The sequence below is a fragment of the Antedon bifida genome, chromosome 10, assembly GCF_963402885.1.
Source record: "Antedon bifida chromosome 10, ecAntBifi1.1, whole genome shotgun sequence".
In the NCBI taxonomy this organism is placed as follows: domain Eukaryota; kingdom Metazoa; phylum Echinodermata; class Crinoidea; order Comatulida; family Antedonidae; genus Antedon; species Antedon bifida.
In genome coordinates this window covers 8,643,551-8,668,094 of record NC_136235.1, presented here as the reverse complement: position 1 = coordinate 8,668,094, position 24,544 = coordinate 8,643,551, and the positions used below count along the sequence as shown (strand labels likewise).

General features: G+C 31.7%; 2 protein-coding genes across 10 annotated transcripts in view; both read left to right on the top strand.

Annotated features, from left to right (window-relative positions):
* LOC144853783 (C-myc promoter-binding protein-like) overlaps positions 1-8,210 on the top strand; it is a 52,456-nt gene extending 44,246 nt beyond the window's left edge. For all 7 annotated transcript variants that reach the window (XM_078711610.1, XM_078711613.1, XM_078711612.1 and 4 more), the window contains 7 exons: positions 400-574; positions 1,019-1,441; positions 1,602-1,860; positions 2,319-2,405; positions 2,499-2,668; positions 4,117-4,289; positions 6,013-8,210. In XM_078711610.1, the coding sequence (XP_078567736.1) occupies positions 400-574; positions 1,019-1,441; positions 1,602-1,860; positions 2,319-2,405; positions 2,499-2,668; positions 4,117-4,289; positions 6,013-6,149 (1,424 nt within the window). In that variant the 3' untranslated portion in view covers positions 6,150-8,210. The remainder of the gene's footprint in view (positions 1-399; positions 575-1,018; positions 1,442-1,601; positions 1,861-2,318; positions 2,406-2,498; positions 2,669-4,116; positions 4,290-6,012) is intronic.
* A 3,616-nt stretch (positions 8,211-11,826) lies between these two features.
* Positions 11,827-24,544, top strand: part of LOC144853794 (putative phospholipid-transporting ATPase IM) — a 33,124-nt gene continuing 20,406 nt past the window's right edge. For 2 of the 3 annotated variants that reach the window (XM_078711630.1, XM_078711627.1), the window contains exons 1-6: positions 11,827-11,926; positions 15,612-15,665; positions 15,939-16,003; positions 21,676-21,789; positions 22,175-22,273; positions 22,814-22,872. In XM_078711630.1, the coding sequence (XP_078567756.1) occupies positions 15,650-15,665; positions 15,939-16,003; positions 21,676-21,789; positions 22,175-22,273; positions 22,814-22,872 (353 nt within the window). In that variant the 5' untranslated portion in view covers positions 11,827-11,926; positions 15,612-15,649. Of the gene's footprint in view, positions 11,927-14,044; positions 14,206-15,611; positions 15,666-15,938; positions 16,004-21,675; positions 21,790-22,174; positions 22,274-22,813; positions 22,873-24,544 lie in introns of those variants that run through there. The other variant, XM_078711628.1, reaches the window with a different exon arrangement.

Sequence of the window (24,544 nt, the reverse complement as noted above, 5' to 3'; positions counted from 1 at the left end):
TCTTTTGCATAATTTATTAGATACTGTATATTAAAGATGTATTGTCCCTCTCAAAAAATAATTCTTAAACATTTTTGTTGTTGAATATGCCATTTTAATGTCACCTAAGTGCTGTCTACTTTGAACAAAATTGGGTCCAAAAGAAAATGTATTTACCTAAAAAATGTAATTTAAAGCAAAAATAGTCAAATTGGCTGCCAGCCAATGGAGTTTAAGTGGTCATTTTATAAGTGAATTTAACATTAATATTTTTTGTTTTCTATGGAAGTGATACTTTGTTAGAGAAAATTTGTTTCTTAGAATAGTAAAACTAAAATCTAAAATAATGTTTTAATTTTGTGTGATAAAAAGTCCATTTTTTCAAAAGAGTTAACGGTATAAGATATGGTTTATCCACAGGGAGCATGCAGTCTCTGAATCTGTCACATGATATGGATGACTTTGGTTCTCGTCGTAATTTTGCAATGGACATACGGATAACAAGTTGTAATCGGTGTCATCAATGTAATGCAATGTTGTATGATGAGGTCATCATGGCGGGTTGGTCTGCAGATGAATCTAATCTAGGCACTAAGTAAGATTTTAGCATACTGTATAATATATAGTGTACACAAAACATCTAGTGCACTTTAAAGAACATTTTTCGAAACAAGTAGGTGTTTACCCCTCTTGGCATGGTGCACAGTGAATCACCATTCATGTAATGAGCAAACATATCGTCAGTGTAAACTCAAGAATGTATGTCTAAATTGCAGGGATTCTAGAATATTTGTGTAAACCATAGGCTTCCTATCCTCTAATCATTGAAGGTTCCAACGGAAGTGATGTTAAAAAAATTGTTTTCCTTTTATTGAAAAAAGACCCTCTTGACTTTAAAATTCATTGGTTCCTTTAATACATACTCCTCTAGTCCAAGCAAGAATTTAATGTGAATCAGTATTATCTGAGCAGGAATCAGTATTTTAAAGCAAGTAGAGGTTATGCTCATTGTAATATTGTTATCCCATCTTTTTTTCAGATGTTTTTTCTGCTCATCTTCAAATATTGTTCCATTTTTGTTTATAAACATTGAGGACTTGCGTGGGAGGGATTTAAAACGGGAAAATTCCATTGATAGCATGCATAGTTTACATGATAACATAAAACCTTTAGAAACGCAGAACAAAAAAACACAGTCGGTTCCTAGCATTGATGATATGCTTCTGGAGAAATTTGATGAGGAACCGAACAAGGATGATTCGGATAATGACAAACTTATCAGTTTAGATGACAATTTGGACACTTCTCGTAGTGATAGCACCCTCCCAAGTGAGGTTAAGCCGTTGAATTTAAGGCAACGATCAACAAGCGAATGTAAACATACAGACCTTGCAGATATGGGTCAGAGTTCAAGTAGCCTGAAACCTTTTGATATCAGCAAGAAGCTTATTAATAAGAGCAGGTTTGTATACGTTGTATTCTCATTTTTTTTTTTTATTTATATAATGTTGCAATTATATTCTTGTATATGACTGTATAGAGAAGATAAAATAAGTCTAGCAAAAAAAGAAATACTGTTTTATTTCACCTTTTGCTTAATGCAGTATTTATGATTTTTTCAGTACATTACCAGCTCGAACGAAAAGCCTTACAGTGCAAGACGAATATTTCCAAGCATCCAGCCTAACTTCAAGTCATTACGGATCTAAGGAGTACATTCCACCACCGGTTAATAAGAAGAAGATTGAACCTATTAGTGTTCCATACCTTAGCCCTCTAGTCTTAAGAAAAGAGATTGAGAATGCCATAGAACATGAAGGAGAGTCTTGTTTGAGGTCTCCACAGTTTGTTGAAATGCATCCAATCATCTTCTGGAATCTGGTAAGTATAAAATAAGAGTTTTAAGAATGAAATGATTTACCACACAGGAAAATTTGATTGAATATAACCATGTGCCATATATGGAAAATGTTCGAGTGCTGAGTGTTCTAAATCATCTCACAATACCATATATAGAATAGACCTCACAGGTGGACAACCGTTACAACACAGTGCAGCGTGATGGTAATGCTGGTGACTTTATCCCAAAGGGCTTATTGGTTCAATTCTTAGTTTCATGATTTAAACATTGGTACTACTAATATGTGTTAAGCTCTGTCTAACACTATCAAACATTATGTGACAAAAAATGTGATGTGCCCATATACTATTTACACAATGACGTAATATCACTACCATATTTGGGTGTATCACAATTTTGATAATGTAGACAGAGCTTTAGGAAGGGTGAAATAATTCTTGTAATTGATAATGCAACTGCCTGTCTTTTTCTCCCCTAGATTTGGTATTTCCGTCGGCTTGAAATTCCAACTAACCTTCCTGGCTTAATTTTAGCTGCTTATAGTGAAGGCAGAGAGACAGTAGAAGTAAGTAGTTAGCCATGTACTTACTACAAAACCATACAAATGTATTTTAGTAGATAGTGTGTATTCATACATTATACTCGTTGATTTTTTAAGGCTTGTAATCAGTACCTTCATAATGATAGTCGTCATATAAAGTTAAACCTACTTTGGGATAATGTGGAACTGTACAATGAGATTGGAGTGCCAATGTACATACTATGGAACAATAGAGATTCATCTCTAATGAAGGCACTAATTACAGAAAGACAGTCATTCTCAAAAGGGTAAGAATAATATTAGTGGTGATGGTTGTGATGATGATGATGATGATATGTGTAGCGGTGGTCATGTAGTAGTAGCAGATGTGTATGATGTTTAGTAGCAGTGGCAGTGTTTATGGTATTTCTATAGTGGAATTTGTAGCAGTGATGATGGTATTTTTAGCAGTGATGATGGTATTTTTAGCAGTGTTGGTGTTATTTGTAGCAGTGTTGGTGTTATTTGTAGCAGTGATGATGGTATTTGTAGCAGTGATGGTGGTATTTGTAGCAGTGTTGATGGTGGTATTTGTAGCAGTGTTGATTGTGGTATTTGTAGCAGTGTTGATGGTGGTATTTGTAGCAGTGTTGATGGTGGTATTTGTAGCAGTGTTGATGGTGGTATTTGTAGCAGTGTTGATGGTGGTATTTGTAGCAGTGTTGATGGTGGTATTTGTAGCAGTGTTGATGGTGGTATTTGTAGCAGTGATGATGGTATTTGTAGCAGTGATGGTGGTATTTGTAGCAGTGATGATGGTATTTGTAGCAGTGATGGTGGTATTTGTAGCAGTGTTGATGGTGGTATTTGTAGCAGTGTTGATGGTGGTATTTGTAGCAGTGTTGATGGTGGTATTTGTAGCAGTGATGATGGTATTTGTAGCAGTGATGATGGTATTTGTAGCAGTGATGATGGTATTTGTAGCAGTGTTGGTGGTATTTGTAGCAGTGATGGTGGTATTTGTAGCAGTGTTGATGGTGGTATTTGTAGCAGTGTTGATGGTGGTATTTGTAGCAGTGTTGATGGTGGTATTTGTAGCAGTGTTGATGGTGGTATTTGTAGCAGTGTTGATGGTGGTATTTGTAGCAGTGTTGATGGTGGTATTTGTAGCAGTGATGATGGTATTTGTAGCAGTGATGATGGTATTTGTAGCAGTGATGATGGTATTTGTAGCAGTGATGATGGTATTTGTAGCAGTGTTGGTGGTATTTGTAGCAGTGTTGGTGGTATTTGTAGCAGTGTTGGTGGTATTTGTAGCAGTGTTGGTGGTATTTGTAGCAGTGTTGGTGTTATTTGTAGCAGTGTTGGTGGTATTTGTAGCAGTGATGGTGGTATTTGTAGCAGTGTTGATGGTGGTATTTGTAGCAGTGTTGATGGTGGTATTTGTAGCAGTGTTGGTGGTGGTATTTGTAGCAGTGTTGGTTGTATTGGTAGCAGTGATGGTGTTGATAGTAATGGTGGTATTTTCTACAGTGGCTGTGTTGATTGGAGTGATGTTGGTTAATAAAGCAGTGGTGCTGGTGGTTTTGGTAGCACAGTGGTGGTATTGCTGATAGTGCAATGATGGTGGTTTTAGCATTTATAGTGTTGTTATAGGTATGATGTTACTAACAACATGATATTGTGTCATAGGAGCATGGCTCTTAATAGCAGTTGGCTAAATAATATATTAATTTATTGTTTTGTTGTATTTCAGATTTATGCTTGAAGTAGTAAAATGCATCAAACTGAATGATGTTCAGAGACCGATTGAAATGATGCTTGAGGAGTTCAAGAAACAACAAATATCAAAAGAGAAAAGAAGAAGTATCTATCGCGAGGTGTTGTTTCTTGCTTTTGTGGCACTCAAAAGAGAAAATATTGATCATGGTATGGTAACTTCAGTTACAATATATGCTTCATTGTTCAGATTTTGATTCTGCCGATGTTTTCTCTAATCTTTTAGTAATAAGGAGATTACATTGGAAATAGCTAAATTTTCAGAAGTCAAAAGATTATAGTTTATAACTTTACACAAGGCCTTATTATATTCAGTATTGTTTTGTGTATCTATCTATGAAGGAGAAATAATAGCATTTTATGGATGTTGCAAAAGTATCATTAGGTCAAACATTATTGTAAGTGTAATATAATGCACTGTTCAAAAAGAATGTTTTGTATCAAGCACTTCAAAACAAATTAAAAACACATATATAAATATTTACATAACATTTTTATTTAAAAAAAAGAATAAGGAGAAGAATAAGATACAGTACACACATTTAAAATACAAGGAATAAAATGTTAAAAAGTTGAGCGGCCACTTCCCTTAGCAGTTCTCCCTTAACGGCCGCACTTTCAATCTAATTAGTGCATTTGGTACCTCCCGTATTCAACCATCTCCCGTAAGCTTTTTGTATGGTAAATTACCTCTCGTAAGCGGCCACCCGAAAATTTGTATTGACTTTTGACAACAAAAATATAATTTTGATACTTTACATGGTATTTCCAGGCCATATCCAGATGCTGTTCACTTGTTGATGTTACTGTCATAGTACCTGTATTTACCCTACTCTTTAAAAACCTGCTAACATAGGGCGATAATCCCAGAGGGATGTGGCCAATAATGTTATCATGTTCATTAAACATGTTTGAATTGAGTTATCGGTGTTCAGCTGATCATCACTTTCTGATTTACCCTGCGATCGCAACATCATTATTATGTTTATGTTATTAGGTTCTCGCTTTAAATCTCTTTTTTGTCTATATCTGGATCCCATATGATCTCATTTTTGTAGAAAAAAGTTACTTGAGCGTATACTGTGTACCGTCTATATTTTTACCAACCATTTTCATTCAAAAAAGCTTTTAAAATTTGTCTGAAAATCATAAATAATACTAAACCACCTGATCTTAAACAATAAAATACAATTAGCTGGAGAATTTAAAGGCCTGTTGCGTTAAGAACTCCGACAAATATTGTGCATAGCCATAATACATGATTTTCGCCCTCTATCGGCAGAACCTCCCGTAAACGGCCGTTTTTTCCGGTCTCGAGGATAAACGCTGTATGGTTATTTATTGGCTCCAATGGATACTGTATATTGTATTCTCTGTACCAGAAGTATATTATACAGCATAAAGGTCCAAGATATTGTACACTTTGTGAATCTATATATGAAAGAGAAAAAATAACATTGGATGTGTAGGGTCTTTCCAAAATTCAACTTCGACTGCTGATCTTATTCCACCGACCAGACTTGGCTGTCATTGTAGGAATTTAAGGAAAAAAATAAAATGACCCAACTAGTTTATAGTAAAACAACTAGATTTGCTAATAGTCCAATACCATTCTACATCAAATTATTAAATTCATAATTATCTTCCCTGCTGACTTACGACTGCTCTTGCTTTTTTCTTGATGTTTTAACTTTTTATAAGATTTTTAGATTTTTAATGCTGTGTGGATTTTTATACATACATTTTTTATGCGATATTGTTTTTTTTTTCATGTTAATTACATTTAAATTGGTAATAAATTCTGTAATAAAGAATAATAAATACATATTTTTCAAATATGTTAACTAATAATAACTTATTTTTGTTCAATTAGATGCATTTGACGTAGAGTACCAAATAGCCTGTAATCGTTTAGCTGAAGAGCTTACGGAAGATATGCAGACACATGACAAAGCCCCGGCGATATCCATACAACGATGCCGCAAGATATTTGGAGAACTTTACCTTTAAATCCCTATGATTTATTCTTTTTTTTTCATTTGTACACAGGCTTACTAGAAGTTGAGATATTCACAAATTTATAAACTTTCTTTTATTTGTGAAAAGTTATATATACAAACATATACAACAAGAGAAAGGGTAAGTAAAAAAAATGGTAGCCCTAAAAGATTTTATGAACTATTAAATAGAATTGATCAAATACTTAAATTAGAGATTGCTATAGTTATCTACAATTTGGAAAAATGTGTAAATTATACACAATAAAAATAAGGTTTACGTAATTAAAACATCAATTCATTTTTATTCACAGTTATAGAATCTCCCATGAAAGTTTTTAATTTAAATTTAAAATGTTGTATATTAAAGATTTATGCTTTATTTGGCCAGGAGTTGCATTGTTTGATTGATGTGTAGTCAGATGTTGTGTTACTTTAGTTGCTGATGTTAGGTATTCAAACCTTTGGGAGCTCTAAATGCACATGAACATATACCATTGTGGAATGAATGATATGAATTAAGTTAAAAATAAAAACACCAAAAATTGAATGCATATTGTAATAAACATTGTGAATATTTTAATGGTATTTACATTAGGACGAAACCATATTTTATGATAACACAACAATGATTTAAAAAAAAAAACACAAAAAATTGTTTATGTGCATTTAGAAATGTTTTTAGATAATTTGGCCAAGGTAAAAAAAATATTTGGAAATAAACAATACTGTGATACTTTCTATCTTAAAAGTTAGTATTTTTTTCACTTTAAATGATAATAGTTCAAGCAGTTTATGAAGGAAAAACATGTCGCTAATAATATGATTGACTTATTTTGTTATTTCTCTGCTTTGATAGGTATATAAATAATGATAATACCACTATTGTACAGTTACATGTTTTCCAGTTACTTTTTCATATAGTATATATACAATTTATATACACTATATACTTAAATACAGTATTGTATGTATACAATACACAAATATTTACCTGAAATAAATAATAACTTGTATTTTCCCTCATATAATTTTTATAGATTATTCAAAATGTATTAATCAAGAAAGTGTGTTGAACTCTTATCAGTTCATCCATTCTGCTCACTGTATATTTATATAGATATTTAGTGAGGTTTCTTCATGTACTTTATCTACAGAAGGAATACATATATTAATAGAAATTAAATGAAGAAAAATCTTTAAAATTGATGAATTTCCCATGCCATTTACACCCTTATCAATGTTAGTGATACGATTATACATTTTTGTTGGACAATATTTATTAGAATTGTATACCTTATTGTTTAAATGTGATTTATTTTTTATGTTTTTAGGGCCACGGTTTATCGCTAACTTTGATAAGTAGGAACAAACTTACCCTGATAAATAACCAAGTCTGAACGTGCTAATTTTGTTACTCAAGTTACTAAATGTTCTACTTGTGTGGTGTGTAAACTTTAATTGAACATTATGGCTCCCAACAATTATTTTATTCACATCTTTCTTGTCAATGACTGTTGTTGGGGAAATCCTCTTTATCTAAGGAAATCCTTTTCAAGGAAAAGCATTCAAATATAATGATTTACTGTGTGAATTTCATTAAAAATCATATCTCTCAAGTGTATTCTATATGTACCCCTATGTTATTTTGTTGTCATTTAAAATATATAATTATATATTGGTCTATTTTTTAAATGGTGGCCATGACTTAAAAATTGGTTTCAATCATATTTTGGTGACCCACCACACATTGTTTTATCTTTATAGTATATTTCACTATTCATTATTATTTGTATACAATGTATGTGGTAAACAAATAAAACAAACAAACTTTATTTATAATAATTTATGATTTTGATGTTCAACTATGTAATGCCAGCAATTACAGATGTTTTGTTGGATCACTTTTTGTATATATTACATTAGTTGACTGATTTTTACAGTTGTCTACATAATAAGTTGTATATATGGTTTTTTGATTATGTTGATAGTTGTTTGTGCAATTAATAATTTTTGTAATAGTAAGTACAGTTAATTTTGTATCGCATGGGTGGGTTGTAAAGTAAAAGTCCTCGGCCAATAAGAATTGAGGAACAGAGCATTGTGTGATTTAAATTCTTTAATCATGAATCGTATCAAATAATATAATAACAGTTTAGAGACCTTCAGTGTAAATGCAATGCAATTCACAAAGTGTGTTGTTTTTTATGTTAGGACCTCTAAGGGCTAAAATGTTTTGTTAAGTAAATTATAATATATTATTACTTTTTTTTTATAGACCTTTTAGCAGGTTCTCTCTTAATTCCTACAAATAATACAATATTCTATATCAGATACATCTTAGAGGAGATTGAAATTATTATGACACCAACCATGGATTAATGAATAGATGGATACGTATCGACGGTTACATCAAACAATTTTCCAACACGCTTGACTATACTAAAGCTCTGCTGCCAATCAAACAAAACTTCATGTCTCTAACCGCGACCTGCTATAGAATGCTGCGAATCAACGGTTACATTTTTTTTATCAGGATCAACAACAAAAACCCATGTAGAAATCATATGCGCAGTCTGATTGTTCTATTGACATGTATGTCGTTACCTATGGCCTGGGATTGGCTGGCTATGTATAGTTGCGTCACTAATTCTTCTACTCTAGTGCTCGTTTTAAAAGTAGACGCAATTTACCATTTCAGATTTTTTAACTACTAGTAGTACTACAGTGTCTATATATCTAGTCTGGTTCTTGTACTCCAACGCAATCGAGATGAAACCACTGAATGTCGCAAGATGATTTAGTGCACATAATATCATTATATTCGCCGTTCTACTTTCTTTACAATCACAATACATTTTCGTCGGTAATCACGGAGCATGCCCCGCTAAGAAGCCTTTTTTATTTTGTAACATTGTGGGCGGTTCACGCTCTGTCATCAAGAGCCTGGAACCTTTGATCTCAAACTGATGCATATCCGTCTATTCATTAATCCATACACCAACTAGTTTAGGAAGAACCTGCACCATTGAAATGGTTTAATGTATTTAAATTATATTTACAATCACAAATTTATGAAAGAAGTAGTATTTACATGTACAATTGTTTATTGTTTTAATAGTTTTTAGATAAGATATATGCTTTTAATAAGCAAATATGTATGTGCTAACAATTTCCCATTCTCTGCCGCCTTCCAAGTTATTTGTATTTTATTTCTTAATAGAAGTTGATGTAAGATAAGCGTTTGTATATAAATTTCAACTTAATATTACGGTGGAGTTAACATATGAATAAATGTATGTGTATATTGAATAATTAGCACTAAAATTTTGTTTCAAGATTGTTGAAAACTTTTGGGACACTTCTATTAAGGGGATAATTTCCTATGAAATGAACAAGGGAAATATATGTTGCAAACCCCAAATTCAGTGGAAATTGTTGGGTCCCGAAGATGTTCCTTATCAGGAGTTGTACCATATTTCTGACTTGATATTTACATAAAATTGTCATTTTCTTTTTATTTATTGTTTTTTATTTAACCATAGTTATATATCATAAACAGTATATTCTGACAATCAGGGGTTTTGCTATTTTAGACAATTCTACCTCTTTGATTATACACCTTTTAGATTCATCTAAATTGACCCTGTGAGGTATGGTAAGAGGAAGCACCAATTTTTGAGGAAAGAGTCAAGAAATTTAAAACAATAAAACTACAAAGAAAAAAACATAAAATTCCAAAAATGAAATTAGTTTATTTGGTCTGTGTTTAAACTAAATTTGGAGATCTGATTTCATCATTATGACTTTTTAAACATGTATTCATTTGATTGGTTGATTAGATGGTACCTTTTGTGCCATCAAAAGCTGGTAAATTGGTAGAATGGGGTGGATATACCCTGTGGCCAAATTCTCAAGCCTAGACTTTGACCTTGATGACAAATGCAAACTCGCTCTTATACCGAGCTGCACCAACCAAATTTGAATACCGTTCGAATCTAGTTTCCAAATAAAGGCCCATTTACACTAGGACGATAACGATCGGCGATAAATAGATAAGCATGCCTTTTTCTTACACAAAACAAAATAATTTAGAAAGGTTTTCGTTCTAGAATTATAGAATACTCATTTATGCTGTCTTTGATAAAAATAATATTTTTAAAAATCCAATCAAATGACGTCATGATCAATAAAACCAAAAAAATCGTTGTATTGTCACGATATTATTGCTCTTACTAATCATGACGTTATTTGATTGGACATGTGAAAATATAATTTTCATCAAATTAAGCATAGATGGTTCCTAAATAGTTCTAGAATAAAAACTTTTTAGATTTCTTTTGTTTTGTGTATGAACAATGCATATTTGTTTATTTATCGTCGATCTTTATCGTCCTAGTGTAAACGGGCCTTAAAGCTGGACAGATGCACAAAGATTTGGTGAATTTTAGTAAGATGCTACTGTTGAAAACCTTGATACTGCAGATTGAGATGAATGTTTTTTGATAATTAAAATTTTGCCCTCCAAGAACTTTTATTTCTTTAAAGCTTGATAAATGCAACTATAAATATTTAATTTTCTTTTCTTTTGTAACATTTTTTTCTTTTCTTTAATAATAATAATACTATATGCTCCAATGTAATATGAATGAATTTCCTGTGATCAATAAAACCAGTCAGTCAATACTGACCCCCTGGACTTTGAGTTGAATTAATTGATTTCCACATTATTCAACAAAAAATTGTAGTTGAACAAAAGAAAGACTAAAAAGTATTCTCTTCTTTTTTTTCTTAATAGAAAATCTGTAATTTGTGAATGCCTATAATAAAAATCAAAATCATTAAATCAATTTGTTGAAGCATTACCTTATATGCCTTAATTGTATGCTAATTGCAGATAAACATTAAGATATGTAGGCATGTTGTTCTCAAACAAAATTAAACATGAAAACTGAAATACCGTGTATGAAAAATGACTTATAAATAGGCCATTAGAATTCCCAAAAAGTGAAAAAAAAAATTTTTCTTATAAAAAAGTGAAAATAAACTGTAAAATCTAACTAAACCCCATTGAATTTAAGACTGAACATAATTAGAAAAAAATGATAATAGTAGTAATGACATTGATAATGACAATTGTAGGTAGGCCTATCTAAATAGCAGAATGATCAAAACTACAGTAAATACTAAAAGAAATACAAAATTATAAATGACAATTTATTTTACTTCAGTTTCAGTTTTTATTTTCCAATATGATACATAGTGTAAATCAATATATGCATAAAAAATAGAAGGATGACTAAAAAAAGAGCAAAGCTCGTACAGTATTTGGCCACCTTAACAAAAAACTAATACAAGGTACAAACATATTGATAGGTTAAGAACAAATTATTTTTATACAACTTTTTAAATATTTTGGCAGATGATGAATTACGAATAGAACATGTACATGTAGGTTGAAAATACAGTATGTACAGAAATGTAAATAAACCTAAAATTACAATGTATGTGCTGCAATAATTAACAGCAATAAATTAACTGAAACAGAATAACAAAAAAACCTAAGTTCACAAAAATCGCTAAAAACAAATTTGAAAGAAGTATAGGCCTAGGCTAGATGTTTGAGTTTTTTTTTCAGAGGTGGTGTGACCTCCATATTGACCTTTCTAAGTGCATAATTAATGAGTGTCAAACAACATGGCGATAAACTGAACGGTAAATTAGCGACGCCCTTCTGCAGTGTATATCATATTCGGAACATGTTGTTTTAAAGTTAATTGTAACTTTGGGGTAAGTTCAGAGAATGTTATTGTATGTTCATGTTTTTTATTCTTAGACCACCGTTGAAGTTTGTGATATGAACAAAATGTTTCTAGAGGGCTAGGCTAAGCTCGAGTCCAGTCAAGTCACAGCTTCCCTCCCTCCGCCGTCAGCGTTCCAGCTAGGATTTTAGTGCCGAGTAAGGTAAACAGACGATCGCGTCCATGGACGATCGGGCCCATAAAGACATCTTATATGCTTGGCCCGATCGTCTTGGCGTTGGTCTCGATAGTCTCAGTCGTTGGGGCCGACGATGGTCTTAACATTGGGCCTGATAGCCAAGTGTAAAACCGTTCCAATAATATAGGCCTAGTTTATATATATTAAGTTCTCGGCATACTGTGTCACACATACCGAGGCTCAGTGGATGGATGATGTGAAATATTGTGTAGTTACAGAACCAAATTATTGATTGTTAGGAGACCCACTGCACTGACTGCATCTTGTGTAGCAGCAGCTGTCTGTGGGCTTGATTTATGTGCTTTTATTTTATACTTATAAATGTTCTTTTTTTCTACCAAAAATATACCATCTAGCAGAAACTGGCCTTTTACATATGAATGGCTTATGCACTTGTCAATTGTATGACCCACTATATGACCCCGGGAGAGGTGCGTCATGGGTGCATCATATACAAATAATTATTGATGCAGGGGTGCATAAAAAAACCTAGATGGTACATCAAATCAATGAATAATGGTGTGTCAATGTCCGTCAGTCATGGTAGTCATAAGACATAAGGTATGACGCACATCGGACAAATGACGCACCTCTCCCGGGGGTCGTATGGTGGGTCATACAATTGACAAGTGCATTAGTACTTGTAAGCAAGAATAACTAGATTTGATGACATTTGTTTTTCTAGCAGACTATTGCCTTTGTTGGTGGCGCTATTTACTGTATATTAACACGGCGATAGTTTTGTTTTTCGTGAAATGTTCAAATATTTGTGTACTGTAACCAGCTGGGGGGTTAATATCTTGATGGATGCCTACAGTATTTCCAGGCAGTCGGAGGACGTGCGTGTGCATTCAACGTTTCACGCTTCTTATTCATCTCTCGAAAACATTTGTTAATAAAATCTACTTTTATAGAGTTAAATGTTTTGTTTGTAATTTATTATAAAATGAACTACAGTGCGGATCAGGTGCTGTTTTCGGCCACCTCTGTCAGCAATTGACGATGATCGGGAGGTGGAGTGGAGTTGGCCCCATTCTAAAAATAAAGGGAAGCCGATCAGTCCACAGACCATAATATAAATTAAATGTGTTCTTACCACGAGTTTGTGATAAAAATGTAATAAAACATAAAAGAATTATAAATATTTTAATAGTTTTATCAACATTAAAATGATTAATCCTTTTTATGTGCATATTTTCTAATGTACATGCACATGGTGTTTGTTGTGCAGATAAAACTAACTGTCAAAAAACAAAGACCTGTTTCTGCTAAATGGTATATTTTTTTGGTAACAAAAAGAACATAAGAATAAATAAAATCATATCAACCAGGACTGTTGCATGCTACACAGGATTCTAAGTCAGTGGGTCCCATGTACGATCAACGATTAAGACGATTGAGCCCATAAAGAAATGGGCCCGATTTTCTCTGTGATGGTTCCCATCCTCCATGTCCATGACCTTACCCAATTTAGAACTGCTGCGCGCGGTGGTGATTGTGAGTGACCGTAAAAACACAGAGATCTCCGTGTTTGGCAGTCAAAGTGTTGAAGATGTATTGTCCCCAAAAAACATGAATAATGATTAATAAAATCAGACTTTAATTCGGCCATTTTGCAGTTGTAATAAAGTTAAAGACAAAACAAACGTTTAATTTTAACCAAAAACCATTGTCTGACAGACAATTTAAGTATTACTGCTTTAACTTACATTTTTTTTCAGGTAAATCATTTTTTTTTCAATCCAGTTCTTGGTCAAAGTGAATAACTATTATGTGACATTAAAATGCATATTAAAAAAAAAATTGACTGTAAACTGTCTAAACTGAATTATTTTGTGTAAACTCAAGCTCTATTATGATATTGAATACAAATTGCATTAAAACCTTATCGATTTATGATTATGAGTTTTATTCTTTAATAATATTTAAGTATTGGTTTCTAAGGAAACAGAATCCCAATATTTATATAATTATTGATTTGTTTTTTGTCTTTTCGTTACGGTTATTGATGGTCGATAAGTTTGACGCAAAGCTTATTGTTAAAGACATGTAGCTTTACTGTACTCAAGGTGCTGTTTAATTAATAAAGTTTGCATCGTTCGTTTTCATGTAAATTCTACTTGGTTTGGAACCCTTTTGGGATCTAGTCTTCACTACTATTTCTTGTTTAATAAGATGGATTTCAGTGGTTTTAGTTAGCTGGATTTGGTAAGTTACAATAATTTTGACGAATTAAGTTAGAGGTACCTGTATTTAATCAATTAAAGAAGATCTAGTTAGGCTTTGGAGTGGAAAAGAAGCGTAGTTAAGAAATATTAGGGTGAAAGAAAATTTAGAATATCAGACAACAAACAAGCTTTCTTTTTGTAGATGGAGAAAGGTTAGGTTAAAAGAATAGATTTTATATGGGGGAATGGATAACCAAGATCTATATTTAAAACAGTAGAATAAAAAATAAACTTTTACTGGGTGGTAGAAATTGTGGATGCAGCTAAATATTCATAAAATTTGTTTCAATATTATATATACTGATATAAACAGTCTTATATATTACAGTAAAAATGTGTTATTCCAGCAAGATGCCTGGTTTACTATACATATAAAGTTACAATACAGTCAACCTACAGTACTACAATAATTGAAATTCTTTCTGTATTCATTTCCATATTTAGTATCAGTAGTTTGTTGGTATACAAATGCTTTTATTATCACCATATTAGATATCACTTTTCTGTTAAATAGGGCTTATTCCAAATACAATCAGGTGTGTTGATATACCATATCTATACTATAAATGTATCAACTGGTGTGATAATGAAAATGTTGTATAGAATACTGTACTGTTGAGCCTGTGATAAAACCACAAAACAGACCCATCTGAACATAGATATTGTGACAATATAACCATTGACCTTGACTTACGGATTCAAGTATTATTTTCCAAGTCATGGGATTAAATTCTACTCAACAAAGATATGACAAGATAATAGTAGCAGCAATATAAATATCAAATAATATACAAATATAATGAATGTTTACAGTATCATGAAGTGAGGTCATGAGGTAAAGATGAAAGGTTATTTTCATATGAAATTTGAGTGAAAATATAAAAAAATTTTTATCTTTCACCAAATTATTTGTACCATTTTGCAAATATAAAACATTTTTATGTCAAACTTAAAGTCAAGCAAAAATTTGGCGCTACTATTGCATTTTCGCCATGGCCTGTTTTTTTCCATATGCGAGACCCACAATCGTCCAATCAATATTCTTTTACATCAAAGTTAACAATCACACTAGATGTTCATCACCATAAAAACAAAACATAGTTTGCCCAGAAATGGTACATTCTGTCAATATGGCAATTATTTTGTCCATATGTTGATTAAAACGTTATGATTTCTAATCTGAAAAAATGATTTTTTTTTGTACAGCTGGAGAAAAACCTGAAAACATACTTTTTTTAAACTTGCAGATTTGCCCTTCATAGCGGACAGAACTAACAGATTCACAATGGCTGCAGTCCTAGGTAACTATATTGATATTATCTATTGTTGTGTTTGAAAAATAATGTTTTAAGTGTCCAAAGTGTGTTACTCAAACCATAAACCTGCTGAAAAACAAATAAAATTGTAATAACAAGCCTACCTTTGGACTATTAAACTCAAAACATCTTGTTTTCGGTAAAGTCTGGTTTTGTGTTAGTTTTAAATATAAAGAATTTTGGATCTATTTCTGAATGAGAGTGTCTGGTTAGGGTTGTTCGAATATAATTTATAACTTTTACTTCTTTTTTTTTTAGAAGAAGATTGGGGACGGGCTGTGAAGGCTAATGACAGAACGTACAATTCTCAATTTCAGTATGCAGTAAGTACTTAAAATTTCATTTCTTACATCAATAATACACATTACAAAACAAAGATCAAAAAAGAGGAAAGGAAATAAAAACAATTCCAAAATTTAACAAGGAATCAGGCATGTCTGACATCATCATCACTTGGTAGATCTTGAGTTGGCTTTAAAAAGTGTAAGTGAGGTTGCCTTAGGGATGTTAAGGGGAAATTTGTGCCACCAATCCTAGTTTTCATAGTCGAGCCGAAAGAAACTTACTAGGGTTTCTAGTCATTTTCTATTCTGTTTTGTCACCTGATTTAAATGCAAATTCAAAGTTCATATGTCAAAACATCATATTTTACACTCAATAATTTAAAAAAAGATAAATTTGAGGAATACTATATTGGTAAAAAGTCAATGATCAATATTGTACTTTTTACTAATACTAATCAGATATAAAATAATAATTATATTAATCGTTATTTAAAACACATTTAGCTCATAATCTAATTGACTTCATCATCAAAATCGTATTACTGTTGAAGTTGGTACAGTGGGAAAATGAACACATGGCTATGGCTATAAATGTGCGTAGTTGTTTGGCCAAGCATAGTGCAATCAATAGGCTAGGTAGAAAGAAGCTAACTACAACACTGTCGTGCATGGCCATGAATCAATAAACGCTATGAGATAAACAGCTTCGTACTTATGTCAATTCAATATACTTGATTATGAATTTAATCGCTAGAGAATTTGAATTGTGGCACAAGATCATTATACTCGTAGTGTTAATTATATTTTGTAATTATTATATAATTATTTCATCAGAAATGCATTAATAAAATTGAATGATTCCCAACTGATGTTGTCCATAACATGGACTCGTTCTAGGAATCAATAATCTTTTTATCCTATCAAATCAATCAATTAATTTAAGTAAAATAAGGTATTTTGTGTGCTATTTCTTTTTTTTTATTTTAAAATAATTGACAAAAATATTTGACTAAATACTAAAACAACATGTAGGCCTATATTATAGTCCTACAGTACATTTCAAATCGCCATTTTCTATGCTAAAATTACTGTGTATTCGAGAACCATCTGTGTGCACAACCATCTAGTATATTCAATAGAACAACAGAATACATTTATATTTAACAACTAGTTATTTTAATTTGAAAACAAAAACATAAAAACGAACATATAAAAACGGGAAATGTACCGACGGGGGCCATTCAACAGAAGAGAACGTCAAATCAAATTATTACTAGTAAAAAATGCAGAGATGGCATCCCATAACTCACACTCAACGTTTGAGCGTGTTTATTTGGAAACGTACTGCAAAATTAGGTGACCTAGCCTTGTGTGATAGAGACCATGTGAACCTAACTTGGCATTTTCACTTAATTTGACGTTACCCCCGCATCAACATTATTAGCAATAAATATTCCTTTAATATTTTGTGTGAAAATTTGATATTTTCAATGGCAAGTCAATAAAAATTTATATTTAAAGCATGATAAAATAAAGTAATACTTTTTAGTATTTGTAAAATTGTTGATTCACTCGTTCGTGGCACAATAAAAAGAAAACTGAGCCTTTCTAACAATTCATTAATAGTATAAGCACTGTACATAGTGAAGGACACATGATCTGATGTATTTTAGCAACGACCTATTTCTGAACACCAAATACCGGTATTGAACCTCATTTTAAGGATAATTCAATTGTGAATATTACGCATTAGGCATTTCCTTTTGTCTACTGCGATACACAGTCTACTGAATTCCTCTTTCACTCTTTGTACACCTACTGTTAGAATTTAACAGTAATTCTTCAGTTTTTATATAGTTTCTACAGTAATACTAATCTAATAGACAAGCATTTTTAATTTTGAAAAGCTACTTTTATACAGTTTAACATTATAAAAAATCAATTACCAGTTAAAACAATACAAAAAAATAATTATAGGTGATCATTTTTATAATTTTACTGACATTTAATTTAAGAAAGAATGCACTTGACGTTAAAATACGATCGCAAAAAATTGATGTATGCAATCCTATGACCTGATGCATTATATGCTTAGTGCTGAGTTGTGCCTATTATGTGTCATATTATACAAATAATGAATGTTTATGAGTGTAATGGTACAAATAATGGCATGAGGTGAATGATGAAAGGTTATATATCAACGAGGTAACGCCGAGTTGATATTAACCTTTCATTATTCACCAAATGCCATTATTTGTACCATTACACGAATATAAAACATTAATTATTTGTTTTATATAACATCTAAATAGATTCCTGTCATTTGAATCAAATAAGGTAGCCCTAGCCAAGGCCTACATTTCATTCACATTGATTAAAACAGTAACATTTGGTTTTCAATAATTTTATATTAAATGTTATATTTATATGGATTTTATAAACACACCTACTTTTATAGTGTTAATAATGTCAACAAATGACCAAACAATCCTAGGCCTAGCAAGGCTAAAACGCCTAGACTAGGCCTAATACTAGCATGGCCTAGGCTAGAAGTACTAGCTTGGCTGAAAGGCAAAACTTCGACAGACAATTGGAACTTATCTAGGCTAATTATGGTTTTTCCAACAATTCCACGTCTTGTAGGGATGTCCCCATTAATTAATCAAAATCCTAAAAACGCAAATGCCTTTTTGAATGAAATTAGTACATATATATGTCCAAATCGTACACAAAATCTGCTGCTGTTGCATATCTCGCGGTGGTGTTTACTGAGACTAGACGACAGGTGGCGCTGTTGTATTTCACAGTAGTTTGTATACTAGAATTTTTTTCAACCGCGAAACGTTTTTTTTTTCGTTCACAAATGTTTAAAAGAGAAACGAAACTGAGGCCAGACGACAGGTGGCGCTGTTGTATTTCACAGTACAGAGCCGTATTATATCTAACATTTAGGGTAATTTGTATACTAGATTTTTTTTCATCCGCGAAACCTTTTTTTTTTTCGTACACAAAAATGTTTCAAAAAGTACTATTAAACGATCGTTTAGCATAGGTGAAATGCCACATCATGCTCTAATTTTTTTGGTATGATGACATCATCAAAATAAATTTGAAGATGACAATTTCAGAAGATAATGAATTGAGCAATATGATAACGTAAAAACATCCGATAGGCTTATTTTTTTATATGAATTCATACTATATTTTATTAGTTTTCATAATAATAAGTTATAAACATCAAAATCACCTTTACTTCTGAAGAGCTGTAGGATATTCAAATTTACGGTGTAAGTAAATTTACTTTTTAGGCATGAAGTCATGCTTGACAGTGACACTCATGAAAAGTATAATTCAAGCACATATTGAAATTTTAGTGAAAATTGAGCATAAAAAACTTGAGATGCACTCTGTTGAATGTGATAGAAAAAGATAAAACAAATCCTGATTTTTAAAATTCAAGTGGCCATTTTTGATGATGTCTCATCAAAAATGAATGATGACAAGAATGATGACATTTTTTTACATCAAGGGTGTACATGAATTTATATCTAAAACTCAATGGCTTCCAGAATAAGTTAAAACCCAAGCATCATTCTTTCCATACTTCTTTGTGTGGTTTGAATTTCTTATTCTATTCCCATGTTTCACTTCCATATGTCATAGCTGGCAGAATGTATTGATTTTTTTGTTCATTTTCATACCCACTTTTCTACTCTCTGTGTCAAGCTCAGCTAACATCTCCTCCATCTCAGTAGCTGTATTTGAAATGATAATGATATCATCAGCAAAGCGAAAGGTGGCTAAGTTTTCTTCCATTTATGTTGATACCTTTATTTTCCCAATCCATATTTTTAAAGATTTCCTCGAGAATTGTTTGGGTGATATGGTGTCACCTTGAAGAATTCCCCTTCTGATGAAAATGGGTTCACTGTCTTGGTGAAGTTGTATCATTGCTGTGGCATTGGTATAGATTTCTTTGATAATTTTGATGTATGAGGTTTCTATGCCTTGGTTTTTGAAGGCCCAGATTACATTTTCTGTGTTGTAAATCCGAATGTCATATTTCATCTTCTTTCTGCAAACTGCAGTTTATTTAAAATTAAATATATGAGCCTATGATATTTTTTTTATCTATAAACGGTAAAAATTGGAAATATAAGCTGATTTTAATAATTTAAGCGGTCCGCTATAAATACCAGAATGCATTGCGCACAGATTTACATTTTCATTTTTCTTCTGTGATTCACCCACTTTCGATCAACCGTGAAGCCCAAAACAAATGGACCAACGGTACTGGGATTCTGCCAAAAACAGATAGACAATTAATGCAGCTTAACTAGGCTGCGTTTATACAACACCCTACATTTGAAAACGTCTTTAACTTTTAGCGTGTTGTAGGATAATTTTAGGATACAGCCAAGTAGCCTTTTTCACAATTAAAATCTCATTACACAGAATCTCTCGTTGTGATACAACACACGTCTCGTAGGCATGTTGAATATGCGTGTTCTATAAATGCGCCCCTGGACAACATCAGGCTATGCCTATAGCTAGCGTACGATGTTCATACTTTACTGCTGTTTACCAGCTAGGCCTACAAAGCTAAGCCTAGCTAGGCTAGACCTAAAGACCGTCCCTGAGAGGTCATTCGCCGCGAGCTACTTAGGTAGTGCATTGTTTCTCACTTTTTATCATAATTTCCATAAAACGTACATTTAAGACAAGGAATGACCTGGTTTAATGTTTTTAAAGTAATATATATGTATTATTTTTACAAAACGTCACAAATTGTAGGGAAGGTGTCTTTAATTATAAGATACTAGTGAAGTCCAAATTGCATTCGTGCGAAGGTAGTACCTGTATTTTGCTGTTAAAATATCTTATTTTACATAACCTCATGCACTTTACATTACGTACAATAAATTTTACAGTGATCAGACTCCTACTAATAACTAATAATTATCGTTTTTGTATTGTAGATGCTACTAGGCACAAAGTACTCAGTCAAGTCCTGTGAACATGATTCTTGTATTAATCCGTACTGCCATTCATCAGTTATTTGTCATGATTGATATTTCTGTTCATATTATTTTAATCCATTCTGTAGGCGTTTCATAACAAGCCCATGAGTCACTTTACTAAATGATTAATAATGAGATATTATTAAGTATGATTAGTTTTCTAAACATTAAAGACGATTGATACAATGAAATTAATAAGGTGACGTTTTGTATAGTGATTTTTATTTTTTGAATGAAGACATTTTTCCTTCATTTTATTTAACAAGGCCATATACATGGCTGCAGTCGCGTGCTCAAGTTAGTGTTTACCGACCAACCGACCAACATAGTGAGCTGTAGAGACGCATTGCACACAACTAAAGATAAATACTATCATGGGTCTATTGCAATAAATTGTTTAAACTGTTAAAAATGTGAAAAATAAGTTGATTCTAATAATTTAAGCGGCCCACTATGGTGTTGTGTAGCATAGCAAAAGATGGTGTTGTGTATGCTGTGGCTATGTTGCACTGGTGAAAATAGTTAAATGTTTCCAGAGGAAATTATTTGAACATGGGGTATAGACCAATTCCTCTGGTTCAAATCAATTATCAATTTAAAGTTTGAAATGTAAACTACATTCATACTAACCATTTGATGGTAGTTTCTTTGAGGTTATTTGGTTACTCTTAAAATATTTTGTTCTTGCAGGATAATTATATAAAAACTTCCAAGTATAACCTCCTCACATTTTTACCAATCAATCTCTTGGAGCAGTTTTTGCGAATAGCGAATTTCTACTTTTTGATGTTGTTGATATTGCAGGTAACTTTAACAAATAATTTAATTTGTTTTATTAGGATTATCAATAGTATTAATCACTATCCTATCAGGTAGGTGGTAATCCCTCTGATACAGGGGCTATTTTGTGAACCAGTTCACCGGGATAACCCCCTAGTCATTACGAAAAATGAACTGGGTTGTATGGTTTATAGTCCTTATTTGAGAAGACTTGTTCCACCATCAGAACTAGGAGTGAGTCGGCCTTGAACCCATGCCGTTATTGTTGGCTCCTTAGGTACGGTAAACAGCCTTAACCACCTGGCCATTTTTACTTGCTCAACAAAATTAACAAACATACAAAAACTTGGCTTTAAATTGTTGAAAAAGGAGATGAAAATATTAACATTTTGTATTAATATTTGTGTAGTTCATTGATGTCATCTCATCCTTGAATCCTGTGACAACAGCTTTACCACTTTTGTTTGTACTTACGGTATCCGCAGTAAAAGATGGCATTGATGATTATGTAAGTATGTAATTAAAACAAAAGTGTAATTAATTGGTAAATATTTGCGAGTTGATACAGTTTGTGTCTTGGAGAAATGTCCACAATTATTTCACATTCACACATACTACAGTATTTGAGTAAATTTCCATATAGGTTGCACAAATTTACTTTACTAAAGTACAACCCTTAAGACATACCCATATTTATGTATTACAATACTTTTAAATGAATGTGGGAAAATATATGTGTTAACACTACAACCCTCTTCAGGGGACATCCTGCAGTACTGTAGGTATTAAAGGGAAACTTTTTTGTGGTCCTGAAGGTGTCCTCTTAATGCTGCATTTGCCTCCTGAAGTAAATTGTAAATATCAGAAGATTACATTTTTTATAGAAAGAATTTTTCCTAAAAAATTATGCAGTCATTATTTTTGTGGGTATTTTTAATTTATAACAACGTTATGAATAATAAAAAATTAATATACATATTTATTGCTTTTAATAAGTATTACTTTACTACGTGAAAATTAATTACATTTATTATTGTTTTTTTTTTAGAAAAGACATAAAAGTGACGGAATTGTAAATAACAGAACTGCTGGTATATTGGATTCACAGTAAGTTTGGCTTCATTATATAATTTTATTAATTTGAAAACAAATATTATGGGGCTTGTTTAGCCAAAAAAAAATAAAACCTAATAAAAAATAATAAATGTAATTTGTAAAAAATGTGGTGTTTATGATGGTTGCCTATTACAATCTTGCTCTCAACTTATTTATCTTTTAACAAACACCTCTCTCGAATAAACACGCCCTGCCCCTCCCCCCACCTATAACATTGTTCAGAATAAACGCCGTGCCAAATGCACATACACACAATGTTGTAGTACAACGCATTTATATTTATAGTAGAATTAGAAGAAAATAGTTGTAAAAAAATAAAAAATGATTTACCAATGCATTTTTTCCCCTGTATTTTATCACTAGAATAAACGTCCCCTAAAAACCCTCCCTCAAATGGTGAAATAGGCGAAAAGGGGAAACCTCTGTAAACTGTAATTAATAACAGCCATCATTTTAGCTTTATAACAAGTATAATTTTTAAACGTTAATTACCTTTAATTACTAGTTATTGGTGCTTAATATTAGTTTCTTATTGAATCCATCAATCATTGTAACATTGTTGGATATTGATACTGATTATTAATAACAGTCTCCCAATAAATAATTGATTATTGACTAATATATAAATATCCTGTATAATAATAGCATGAAGGAATTTATTATAAGTAGGTGTGTTTGAACAGAATTAATTGATACTTGCTACGTTACTTCTTATAATATTTACTTTTATTGATTTGCCACCATAGTAATAAATAAACTATTATTGTATTATATCAAATTAGTTCAATATACAGTACTATAAAAAATAAAATAATGTGTTGAAATTCTTTGAATGAGTTTAATTAATATCATATTTTATTGAATTTTACAATGTTAATATACAAAATTATATTACTAAAAACAGTAATTTTTTGTAATTATTTTATCAAAAAAATGGCGTAGTTCATACAGTTGCTGACTGAGGTCGCAATTTGTTTACTTCATTCATGGCTAAAAATGATTATTGTCCACTTATGTTCTATTCTTTTTGGTATGATGACGTTATCAAAATTAAAGATGAAGATGACAATTTTGAAAGATAATGATTTGAACAAAAATATATAAAATTTGGAAAACAAATTGACACGTAGAAGCGCAATGCACACTCTTTGAAATTTGTATAACTTTGACCAAAGGTATAAAAAAATACTTATTAATTTCAACTGGCCATATGATAATGTCACATGCTTTATTTTTATATGAATTCATATCTACACTTTAGCAGCTTTCATAATGACTTATAAACATCATGGACACATTTAATTCTGAAGAACTGTATAAGATATTCAAATTTAAGGTATAGGTGAAATTACGCCACCACGTTATTCAAATTTTTAGGCGTGATTACGTCATTAAAATGAAAATGTTGGCAACTCATGAGAAAGATGATTGGTTGAGCAAGCACATAACAAGACCTAGGTTTAAGTTTATCCCCCAAGGGCCCATAAATTTACCTACTTATTTGTGTATACCAAATAATTATGGTGACTGAGAGATTGGAATGTTCCATTCATCGCCAAGCAGTATGTTTGTATAAATGTATAAACATTTATATATAGCTGTTATTAGAACACTGTTAAATATTTATTCAGTTTTACTCAAAATACCATCTGTAGAACAGATA